Here is a 12438-nt window from a genome sequence, read left to right on the forward strand (position 1 = left end):
GCCCATCTGTAGGTTGCATCTCTACCTTGATGGCCTGAGGTGTCATGGGCCCATCGGGCTATAAATAATTCACCTTTATGTTGCCAGTCCAGGTCCACCTGAGCCACTTCAATCTTAGCAGCCTGATCCACCTGCTGGTTGTTTTGGTGTTCTTCAGTAGCCCGATTCTTGGGCACATGAGCATCTACATGGCGTACCTTTACAACCAGGTTCTCTACCCGGGCAGCAATATCTTGCCACAATGCCGCAGCCCAGATGGGCTTGCCCCTGCGCTGCCAGTTGTTCTGCTTCCACTGCTGTAACCACCCCCACAGGGCATTTGCTACCATCCATGAATCAGTATAGAGATAGAGAACTGGCCACTTTTCTCGTTCAGAAATATCTAAAGCCAGCTGAATGGCTTTTACTTCTGCAAACTGACTCGATTCACCTTCTCCCTCAGCAGCTTCTGCAACTCGTCGTGTAGGACTCCATACAGCAGCTTTCCATCTCCGATGCTTTCCCACAATACGACAGGACCCGTCAGTGAACAAGGCATATTTCTTCTCATTTTCTGGTAGCTTGTTGTACAGGGGGGCTTCTTCAGCACGAACCACCTCCTCCTCTGGTGATATCCCAAAGTATTTGCCTTCTGGCCAGTCCATAATCACCTCCAAGATTCCTGGGCGACTGGGGTTTCCTATTCGAGCCCGCTGAGTAATCAGTGCAACCCACTTGCTCCATGTAGCATCAGTTGCATGATGCGTAGAGGGGACCCTTCCTTTGAACATCCAGCCTAGTACCGGCAGTCGGGGTGCCAGGAGGAGCTGCGCTTCAGTACCGACCACTTCCGAAGCAGATCGAACTCCTTCATATGCTGCCAATATCTCCTTTTCAGTTGGAGTATAGCGGGCTTCAGATCCTCTGTATCCCCGACTCCAAAACCCCAGGGGTCGACCTCGAGTTTCCCCAGGTTCTTTCTGCCAGAGGCTCCAGGTGGGACCATTCTCTCCGGCTGCGGTGTAGAGCACATTCTTTACATCTGGTCCTGTTCGGACTGGCCCGAGGGCTACTGCATGAACTATTTCCTGCTTAATTTGTTCAAAGGCTTGTCGTTGCTCAGGGCCCCATTCAAAAGCATTCTTCTTACGGGTTACTTGGTAGAGCGGGTTTACAATCAGACTGTAATTTGGAATATGCATTCTCCAAAACCCCACGACACCTAGGAAAGTTTGTGTTTCTTTTTTGCTAGTTGGTGGAGACATAGCTGTTATTTTGTTGATCACATCCATTGGGATTTGACGGCGTCCATCTTGCCATTTTATTCCTAAAAACTGGATCTCTCGTGCAGGTCCTTTAACTTTATTCTGTTTTATGGCAAAACCAGCCTTCAGAAGGATTTGGACTATTTTCTTCCCTTTCTCGAAAACTTCTTCTGCAGTGTCACCCCACACAATGATGTCATCGATGTACTGCAGGTGTTCAGGAGCTTCCCCCTGCTCCAGCGCAGACTGGATCAGTCCATGGCAAATGGTAGGGCTGTGTTTCCACCCCTGGGGCAGCCGATTCCAAGTATATTGGACTCCCCTCCAAGTGAAAGCAAACTGTGGCCTGCACTGTGCTGCTAGAGGGATGGAGAAAAATGCATTAGCGATATCAATTGTGGCATACCACTTGGCTGCCTTTGATTCCAGTTCATACTGGAGTTCTAGCATGTCCGGCACTGCAGCACTCAGTGGTGGCGTGACTTCGTTCAGGCCACGATAGTCCACTGTTAGTCTCCACTCACCATTAGACTTTCGCACTGGCCATATGGGACTATTAAAAGGTGAATGAGTCTTGCTGATCACTCCTTGGCTCTCCAGTTGACGAATTAGCTTATGGATGGGACTCAGGGAGTCTCGGTTGGTGCGATATTGCCGCCGGTGCACAGTTGTGGTAGCGATCGGCACTTGCTGTTCTTCAACCCTCAGCAACCCCACAACAGAAGGGTCCTCTGAGAGACCAGGCAAGGTAGACAACTGTTTAATGTCCTCTGTCTCCAAAGCAGCTATGCCAAAAGCCCAGCGGAACCCTTTTGGGTCCTTGAAATATCCTCTTCTAAGATAGTCTATGCCAAGGATGCACGGAGCATCTGGGCCAGTCACAATACGGTGCTTTTGCCACTCATTACCGGTTAGACTCACTTCAGCCTCCAATACAGTTAACTGCTGGGATCCCCCCGTCACACCATAAATACAGATGGGCTCTGGCCCTTTATAGCTTGATGGCATTAGAGTACATTGTGCACCGGTGTCTACCAAAGCCTTATACTTCTGTGCGTCTGACGTGCCAGGCCATCGAATCCACACAGTCCAATAAACTCGATTGTCCCTTTCCTCCCCCTGGCTGGAGGCAGGGCCCCTCTAGTCCTGGTCAGAATCTTCATTTCTGTGTTTAAAGGACTGCCTGCTGGAAGTTGGAGCAGCAAACCTTTCAGAGAACTCCTTTTTCCCAATTGTTTTCCTTTGCAATTCACGTACCCGTGCCTCTAGGGTCGCAGTAGATTTTCCATCCCATTTTCTCATGTCCTCTCCATGGTCACGTAGGTAAAACCAAAGGGTGGCGCGGTGTGTGTGCCCACCATATTGTCTTCCTTGCATAGATGAACGTTTACCCCTAATAGCTGAGACACTGGTTTGTACAGGTGGGGAGGAAAATAAACTCTCTTTAAGTTGGTGGATCTCTTCAGAAAGTTTCTCCAAGGTATTCTCTTTTAGCTGGTGGACACTGGTTCGTTCAGGTGAAGGGGAAGATAATCTTTCTTCAAGTTGGTGGATCTTTTCAGAAAGTTTCTCCAAAGCATTCTCTTTTAGCTGGTGGACACTGGTTCGTTCAGGTGAAGGGGAAGATAATCTTTCTTCAAGTTGGTGGATCTTTTCAGAAAGTTTCTCCAAAGCATTCTCTTTTAGCTGGTGGACACTGGTTCGTTCAGGTGAAGGGGAAGATAATCTTTCTTCAAGTTGGTGGATCTTTTCAGAAAGTTTCTCTAAAGCATTCTCTTTTAGCTGGTGGACACTGGTTCGTTCAGGTGGAGGGGAAGATAAATTCTCTTTAAGTTGGTGGACCTCTTCAGAGAGTTTCTCCACAGCTGAGACACAGGCCTTTAGGGAAGAGGAGAGATTTCCTTCGTACTGCCGGAGTATTTTAGTCACTTCATTCACTGTGGGATTCTCCTCCGTTTTCCAGGCTAGCATTGCCAATGAGCTGGCATATGATGATGGGGCACTCTGTACAAACTTCCGCCACATGGGTAGTGTACACCGGACTGCATCTGGATCTGCGGATGTTTGTGCGTCGTCTAGGTCCTTATAAATTACTTCCCATACGGCCAATTCCCTCAGGTACTGAATTCCCTTCTCCATGGTGGTCCATTTGCTTGGTAAACATACAAGTTCTTCCTTGAAGAGATACCTTTCCTTCACAGCTGACAGGAGACGCCTCCAGAGGCTGCGAGATTGTGCTCCATCTCCAATTGCTTTGTCAATGCATGCGTCCCTAGCAAGGGATCCCAGCCGCCTGGCTTCCTTGCCCTCCAATTCCACATAATTGGCTCCCGTGTCCCAGCACCGGAGCAGCCAGGTGACAAGCTGCTCGCCTATACAGCGACCAAAATCTTTTTCGCACATCTCGTAGCTCACGCTGGTATAGAGTCCGGGTAATTACTGTTGATTTTTCGACATCCTCATCCTCATCTTCAGTCTTCTGCACCTTTGATGGCCGGTGTAGAGTCCGGGTAGTTACTGTTGATTTTCCGACATCCTCATCCTCATCTTCAGTCTCCTGCACCTTTGATGGCTGGTATGGAGTCCGGGTAGTTACTGTTGATTTTTCGCCATCCTCATCCTCATCTTCAGTCTCCTGCACCTTTGATGGCCCAGCCTCGTCTTCACTACGCCCAGACTTAGCAGAAGACTGTCTGCGTTTTAAACGACCTGAGCCTCTATACCATTTTTTCACCTTGTCTACAGGGGCAACTTGCACTGCTACAGCTCGTTTCTCTGACCCAGCCACAGGGTCTGCCACAGGGGTTGGAATACCCTCTGCGGGGTCAACTTGCACTGCTACAGCTCGTTTCTCTGACCCAGACGCAGGGTCTGCCACAGGGGTTGGAATACCCTCTGCGGGGTCAACTTGCACTGCTACAGCTCGTTTCTCTGACCCAGCCACAGGAGTGGGAGCAGCTGCAGGAGCTGGGGCAGCTGCAGGAGCTGGAGCGGCTGCAGGGGCTGGAGCTGGAGCGGCTGCAGGGGCTGGAGCTGGAGCGGCTGCAGGAGCTGGAGCGGCTGCAGGAGCTGGAGCTGGAGTAGCTGCAGGAGCTGGAACTGGAGCGGCTGCAGGAGCTGGAGCGGCTGCAGGAGCTGGAGCTGGAGTAGCTGCAGGAGCTGGAACTGGAGCGGCTGCAGGAGCTGGAGCGGCTGCAGGAGCTGGAACTGGAACGGCTGCAGGAGCTGGAGCTGGAGTAGCTGCAGGAGCTGGAACTGGAGCGGCTGCAGGAGCTGGAGCGGCTGCAGGAGCTGGAACTGGAACGGCTGCAGGAGCTGGAGCTGGAGTAGCTGCAGGAGCTGGAGCTGGAGCGGCTGCAGGAGCTGGAGCTGGAGCGGCTGCAGGAGCTGGACCTGGAACGGCTACAGGAGCTGGAGCTAGGTTGCTAGTAGCATCAATTGCAGCTCGATAGGCACAAGCCAGACCCCAGCACGCTACAGTGATTTGTGTCACTTTGGAACTGCCAGAGTCATGACACCTTTTTTTCAAGCATTCTGCCAGCTTTTTAGGATTTTGCAGTTGTTCAGGGGTGAATGTCCAAAACACTGGAGGTGACCACTGCTCTAGAAACCTGCCCATATCCTCCCACACTCCCTGCCACTCGCAGCTATCCCGCCTCAAGACAGATCTCCGGATGAGATTCCTAAGTAGTTGTTTAACCCTCCACAAAATCTGAAGCGCATTCAGGAGACATAACAACAAGAGCAGGCTGGTCTGAGTATCCCAAGGATATTCAACATCTCGGAGAACCACCGTAACTAACTCGGGGGATAAGAGGGTGGTGGTGAAGGAGAAAGGGAGAGTGAACAGGTAGGGAAACATGTCTTCCCCTGTCCCCTTCACAGATTGGCTCCCTAACGAAAACAGGCAATAGGTGTAATTGCTAATAGTTTCCGAGATATGGGTTCCAAAGTATAGAGTCGATGTCAGTGCTGAGTACAAATACCAGGTTAAAGTCATGACCAGATATTTCATCATTTCATAAGCCATTGCTACACCACACAGTACCATAACAATCTTAAACCAGGGCCCGGAAAGGATAAACAGTGCAACAGGGAGCACATACAGAAAGTAACGCACCATAAAACTCAATTTGGAATACAGGTACAGCAGACTGGAGATTAAGGCAATCAACATCGTGACTAGCAACTATTAAGCAGGTCCAATACTTATACCAATTTTAGTTTAACACACTCTGGTCAGATTTGTCGATATCTCAACCCTTCGGGCCCCACGTTGGGCGCCAAAAAGACTGTTGTGGTTTAACCCGGCTGGCAGCTAAACACCACACAGCCGTTCGCTCACCCTCCCCCCTCCCTCTCTGGGATGGGGGAGAGAAACGGGAAAGTGAAGCCTGTGAGTTGAGATAAAGACAGTTTATTAAGACAGGAAAATAATAATAACAATAATAATAATAATAGTGATAATGGTAATAGTATTAACAATAATAATGTGTAAGAAAACAAGTGATGCACAATGCAATTGCTCACCACCCGCTGACCGATGCCCAGCCTATTCCCGAGCAGCCGGCCCCCCACCCCGGCCAGCCACCCCTATATATTGTTTAGCATGACGTCAGATGGTATGGAATACCCCTTTGGCCAGTTTGGGTCAGCTGTCCTGGGTCTGTCCCCTCCCAGCTCCTGCTGCACCCCCAGCCTGCTCGCTGGCAGGACAGAGCAAGAAGCCGAAAAGTCCTTGGCCTGGTGTAAACACTGCTCTGCAACAATTAAAACATCAGCATGTTATCAGCGCTCTTCTCATCCTAATTCAAAACATAGCACCCTACCAGCTACTATGAGCTACTTAACTCTGTCCTAACTGGAACCAGGACAGCTATTCTCACCCAGTATTAAATCCCCCTGAGGTACACACCGGACCTCCCCATTCTTTTGCATTACCCACCAAGTGCATCCAGGTCCCTGAGCAAAAGCAATCCCACGAATGGGTTTGCCTTTTCCTGAGGCAGGAGTAACCCAGACTGTTTTACCCAGCATGTTTCTTACGTGCACTACAGGAACTTTATCCCCTTCTACAGTGCGTAACAGGTTTGATTGGGCAGGTCCAGCTCGGTTGGCAGATCCCCTAGTATTGACTAACCAGGTGGCCTTTGCCAAATGTGATCCCAATTTTTGAATGTCCCAGCACCCATTGCTTTCAGTGTAGTCTTCAACAGTCCATTGTATCGTTCAACTTTTCCAGAGGCTGGTGCATGATAGGGGATGTGATACACCCATTCAATACCATGTTCTTTGACCCAAGTGTCTATAAGGTTGTTTTGGAAATGAGTCCCGTTGTCTGACTCAATTCTCTCTGGGGTGCCATGTCGCCATAGGACTTGCTTTTCAAGGCCCAGGATAGTGTTCCGGGTGGTGGCATGGGGCACAGGATATGTTTCCAGCCATCCGGTGGTTGCTTCCACCATTGTAAGTACGTGGCGCTTGCCGTTGCGGGTTTGAGGGAGTGTGATGTAATCAATCTGCCAGGCCTCTCCATATTTATATTTCAGCCATCGTCCTCCATACCAAAGAGGTTTTGACCGTTTGGCTTGCTTGATTGCGGCACATGTTTCACAATCATGAATAACCTGTGCTATAGTGTCCATGGTCAGGTCCACCCCTCGATCACGAGCCCATCTGTATGTTGCATCTCTACCTTGATGGCCTGAGGTGTCATGGGCCCATCGGGCTATAAATAATTCACCTTTATGTTGCCAGTCCAGGTCCACCTGAGCCACTTCAATCTTAGCAGCCTGATCCACCTGCTGGTTGTTTTGATGTTCTTCAGTAGCCCGATTCTTGGGCACATGAACATCTACATGGCGTACCTTTACAACCAGGTTCTCTACCAGGGCAGCAATATCTTGCCACAATGCCGCAGCCCAGATGGGCTTGCCCCTGCGTTGCCAGTTGTTCTGCTTCCATTGCTGTAACCACCCCCACAGGGCATTTGCTACCATCCATGAATCGTTATAGAGATAGAGAACTGGCCACTTTTCTCGTTCAGCAATATCTAAAGCCAGCTGAATGGCTTTTACTTCTGCAAACTGACTCGATTCACCTTCTCCCTCAGCAGCTTCTGCAACTCGTCATGTAGGACTCCATACAGCAGCTTTCCATCTCCGATGCTTTCCCACAATACGACAGGACCAGTCAGTGAACAAGGCATATTTCTTCTCATTTTCCGGTAGCTTGTTGTACAGTGGGGCTTCTTCAGCATGGACCACCTCCTCCTCTGATGATATCCCAAAGTATTTGCCTTCTGGCCAGTCCATAATCACCTCCAAGATTCCTGGGCGACTGGGGTTTCCTATTCGAGCCCGCTGAGTAATCACTGCAACCCACTTGCTCCATGTAGCATCAGTTGCATGATGTGTAGAGGGGACCCTTCCTTTGAACATCCAGCCTAGTACCGGCAGTCGGGGTGCCAGGAGGAGCTGCGCTTCAGTACCGACCACTTCCGAAGCAGATCGAACTCCTTCATATGCTGCCAATATCTCCTTTTCAGTTGGAGTATAGCGGGCCTCAGATCCTCTGTATCCCCGACTCCAAAACCCCAGGGGTCGACCTCGAGTTTCCCCAGGTTCTTTCTGCCAGAGGCTCCAGGTGGGACCATTCTCCCCGGCTGCGGTGTAGAGCACATTCTTTGCATCTGGTCCTGTTCGGACTGGCCCGAGGGCTACTGCATGAACTATTTCCTGCTTAATTTGTTCAAAGGCTTGTCGTTGCTCAGGGCCCCATTCAAAAGCATTCTTCTTACGGGTTACTTGGTAGAGCGGGTTTACAATCAGACTGTAATTTGGAATATGCATTCTCCAAAACCCCACGACACCTAGGAAAGTTTGTGTTTCTTTTTTGCTAGTTGGTGGAGACATAGCTGTTATTTTGTTGATCACATCATTGGGATTTGACGACGTCCATCTTGCCATTTTATTCCTAAAAACTGGATCTCTCGTGCAGGTCCTTTAACTTTATTTTGTTTTATGGCAAAACTGGCCTTCAGAAGGATTTGGACTATTTTCTTCCCTTTCTCGAAAACTTCCTCTGCAGTGTCACCCCACACAATGATGTCATCGATGTACTGCAGGTGTTCAGGAGCTTCCCCCTGCTCCAGTGCAGACTGGATCAGTCCATGGCAAATGGTGGGGCTATGTTTCCACCCCTGGGGCAGCTGATTCCAAGTATATTGGACTCCCCTCCAAGTGAAAGCAAACTGTGGCCTGCTCTCTGCTGCTAGAGGGATGGAGAAAAATGCATTAGCGATATCAATTGTGGCATACCACTTGGCTGCCTTTGATTCCAGTTCATACTGGAGTTCTAGCATGTCCGGCACTGCAGCACTCAGTGGTGGCGTGACTTCGTTCAGGCCACGATAGTCCACTGTTAGTCTCCACTCACCATTAGACTTTCGCACTGGCCATATGGGACTATTAAAAGGTGAATGAGTCTTGCTGATCAATCCTTGGCTCTCCAGTTGATGAATTAGCTTATGGATGGGAATCAGGGAGTCTTGGTTGGTGCGATATTGTCGCTGGTGCACAGCTGTGGTAGCGATTGGCACTTGCTGTTCTTTAACCCTCAGCAACCCCACAACAGAAGGGTCCTCTGAGAGACCGGGCAAGGTAGACAACTGTTTAATGTCCTCTGTCTCTAAGGCAGCTATGCCAAAAGCCCAGCGGAACCCTTTTGGGTCCTTGAAATATCCTCTTCTAAGATAGTCTATGCCAAGGATGCATGGAGCATCTGGGCCAGTCACAATACAGTGCTTTTGCCACTCATTACCGGTTAGACTCACTTCAGCCTCCAATATTGTTAACTGCTGGGATCCCCCTGTCACACCATAAATACAGATGGGCTCTGGCCCTTTATAGCTTGATGGCATTAGAGTACATTGTGTCTCATACGGTGTCTACTAAAGCCTTATACTTCTGTGCGTCTGACGTGCCAGGCCATCGAATCCACACAGTCCAATAAACTCGATTGTCCCTTTCCTCCCCCTGGCTGGAGGCAGGGCCCTCTAGTCCTGGTCAGAATCTTCGTTTCTGTGTTTAAAGGACTGCCTGCTGGAAGGTGGAGCAGCAAACTTTTCAGAGAACCCCTGAAGAGAACCCCAGTCTTTTGCAACTCATGTACCCGTGCCTCTAGGGTCGCAGTAGATTTTCCATCCCATTTTCTCATGTCCTCTCCATGGTCACGTAGGTAAAACCAAAGGGTGGTGCGGGGCATGTGCCCACCATATCGTCTTCCTTGCACAGATGAACGTTTACCCCTAATAGCTGAGACACTGGTTTGTACAGGTGGGGAGGAAAATAAACTCTCTTTAAGTTGGTGGACCTCTTCAAAAAGTTTCTCCAAAGTATTCTCTTTTAGCTGGTGGACACTGGTTCGTTCAGGTGGAGGGGAAAATAAATTCTCTTTAAGTTGGTGGAACTCTTCAGAGAGTTTCTCCACAGCCGAGACGCAGGCCTGTAGGGAAGAGGAGAGATTTCCTTCGTACTGCCGGAGTTGTTTAGCCACTTCATTCACTGTGGGTTCCTCATCCTCTTTCCAGGTTAGTATTGCCAATGAGTTGGCATATGATGATGGTGCACTCCGTACAAACTTCCGCCACATGGGTCGTGTACACTGGACTTCATCTGGATCTGTGGATGTTTGTGCGTCGTCTAGGTCCTTATAAATTACTTCCCGTATGGCCAATTCCCTCAGGTACTGAATTCCCTTCTCCATGGTGGTCCATTTGCCTGGTAGACATACAAGTTCTTCCTTGAAGGGATACCTTTCCTTCACAGCTGACAGGAGACGCCTCCAGAGGCTGTGAGATCGTGCTCCATCTCCAATTGCTTTGTCAATGCCTGCATCCCTAGCAAGGGATCCCAGCCGCCTGGCTTCCTTGCCCTCTAATTCCACACAATTGGCTCCAGTGTCCCAGCACCGGAGCAGCCAGGTGACAAGCTGCTCACCTATACAGCGACCAAAATCTTTTCGCACATCTCGTAGCTCACGCTGGTATAGGGTTCGGGTAGTTACTGTTGACTTTTCGACATCCTCATCCTCATCTTCATCCTCCTGCACATTTGATGGCCCAGCCTCGTCTTCTCTATACCCAGACCTAGCAGAAGACTGTCTGCATTCTAAACGACCTGAGTCTCTATACCATTTTTTCACCTTGTCTACAGGGGCAACTTGCACTGCTACAGCTCATTTCTCTGACCCAGCCACAGGGTCTGCCACAGGGGTTGGAATACCCTCTGCAGGGGCAACTTGCACTGCTACAGCTCGTATCTCTGACCCAGACACAGGAGTGGGAGCAGCTGCTGGGGCTGGAGTGGCTGCGGGAGCTGGAACTGGAACGGCTGCAGGAGCTGGAGCTGGAGCGGCTGCAGGAGCTGGAACTGGAGCGGCTGCAGGAGCTGGAGCTAGGTTGATAGTAGCATCAATTGCAGCTCGATAGGCACAAGCCAGACCCCAGCACGCTACAGTGATTTGTGTCACTTTGAAACTGCCAGAGTCATGACACCTTTTTTTCAAGCATTCTGCCAGCTTTTTAGGATTTTGCAGTTGTTCAGGGGTGAATGTCCAAAACACTGGAGGTGACCACTGCTCTAGAAACCTGCCCATATCCTCCCACACTCCCTGCCACTCGCAGCTATCCCGCCTCAAGACAGATCTCCGGATGAGATTCCTAAGTAGTTGTTTAACCCTCAACAAAACCTGAAGCGCATTCAGGAGACATAACAACAAGAACATGCTGGTCTGAGTATCCCAAGGATATTCAACATCTTGGAGAACCACTGTAACTAGCTCGGGGGATAAGAGGGTGGTGAAGGAGAAAGGGAGAGTGAACAGGTAGAGAAACATGTCTTCCCCTGTCCCCTTCACAGATTGGCTCCCTAACGAAAACAGGCAATAGGTGTAATTGCTAATAGTTTCTGATATGGTTTCCGAAGTATAGAGTCTACGACAGTGCTGAGTACAAATACCAGGTTAGAGTCATGACCAGAAATTTCATCATTTCATAAGCCATTGTTACACCGCACAGTACCATAACAATCTTAAACCAGGGCCCGGAAAGGATAAACAGTGCAACAGGGAGCACATACAGAAAGTAACGCACCATAAAACTCAATTTGGAATACAGGTACAGCAGACTGGAGATTAAGGCAATCAACATCGTGACTAGCAACTATTAAGCAGGTCCAATACTTATACCAATTTTAGTTTAACACACTCTGGTCAAATCTGTCGATATCTCAACCCTTCGAGCTCCACGTTGGGCGCCAAAAGGACTGTTGTGGTTTAACCTGGCTGGCAGCTAAACACCACACAGCTGTTCGCTCACCACCCCCGCCCCCAGCCAGCCACCCCTATATATTGTTTAGCATGACGTCAGATGGTGTGGAATACCCCTTCGGCCAGTTTGGGTCAGCTGTCCTGGGTCTGTCCCCTCCCAGCTCCTAGCCTGCTCGCTGGCAGGACAGAGCGAGAAGCCGAAAAGTCCTTGGCCTGGTGTAAACACTGCTCTGCAACAATTAAAACATCAGCATGTTATCAGCGCTCTTCTCATCCTAATCCAAAACATAGCACTCTACCAGCTACTAGGAGGAAAATTAACTATGTCCTACCTGGAACAAGGACAAGAGTAAACATGCCAGCCACATTTCTGGAGGCATAACATATTTCTACAGTATAAGTTCTTTACAGAAAAGTAGAGAGAACCTAAGGACACAAGAGTAGTTGGAATATGGAGGGAATTAGGTTTTTCCTGCATTTGATGGACAAAAAGGGAGAGCAAGGACATGGCATACTCTTATCAGACAGCATGAAATAAAGGCATACATTCAGTTCTGGAGAAAGCACTGACAGATAAAATATCATCATTACCTAATAAAGTGGGAATTTAGTTAACTTACCAGCTATCACTGCTATCTCATCTTTCTTTTTGTGGCCTTCACAACAATTATGTTGCCAATGCATAAGGAGATATGGAATCCAACCATATCAGCTTGACATCTTCTGACTCTGCTGTTCTGACAGAAGTAAAAAGCATTATGAGACTATTTTATAGTCAATGAAGTCAGCCGATTTTCTTCATGATACACTTAAGAGAGAGTTCTGATGAGTAAGATACCATTAAGACACATTTACTCTGAAAGAA

General features: G+C 49.2%; 1 protein-coding gene across 1 annotated transcript; it reads right to left on the reverse strand.

Moving 5' to 3' along the window:
* Window positions 1-3516: 3516 nt before the first annotated feature.
* LOC308194033 (uncharacterized protein) lies at window positions 3517-6114 on the reverse strand (the record flags this gene model as incomplete). Its single annotated transcript, XM_080589373.1, has 2 exons — window positions 4638-6114; window positions 3517-4565 (listed from the first exon to the last, which is right to left on the reverse strand). The coding sequence occupies exons 1-2, from the start codon at window positions 5419-5421 to the stop codon at window positions 3517-3519; spliced, it is 1833 nt and encodes a 610-aa protein (XP_080445499.1). The 5' UTR covers window positions 5422-6114.
* Window positions 6115-12438: the final 6324 nt, after the last annotated feature.

This window comes from Anser brachyrhynchus (assembly GCF_964034855.1).
Source record: "Anser brachyrhynchus genome assembly, chromosome: 4".
NCBI classification, from domain to species: Eukaryota; Metazoa; Chordata; class Aves; order Anseriformes; family Anatidae; genus Anser; species Anser brachyrhynchus.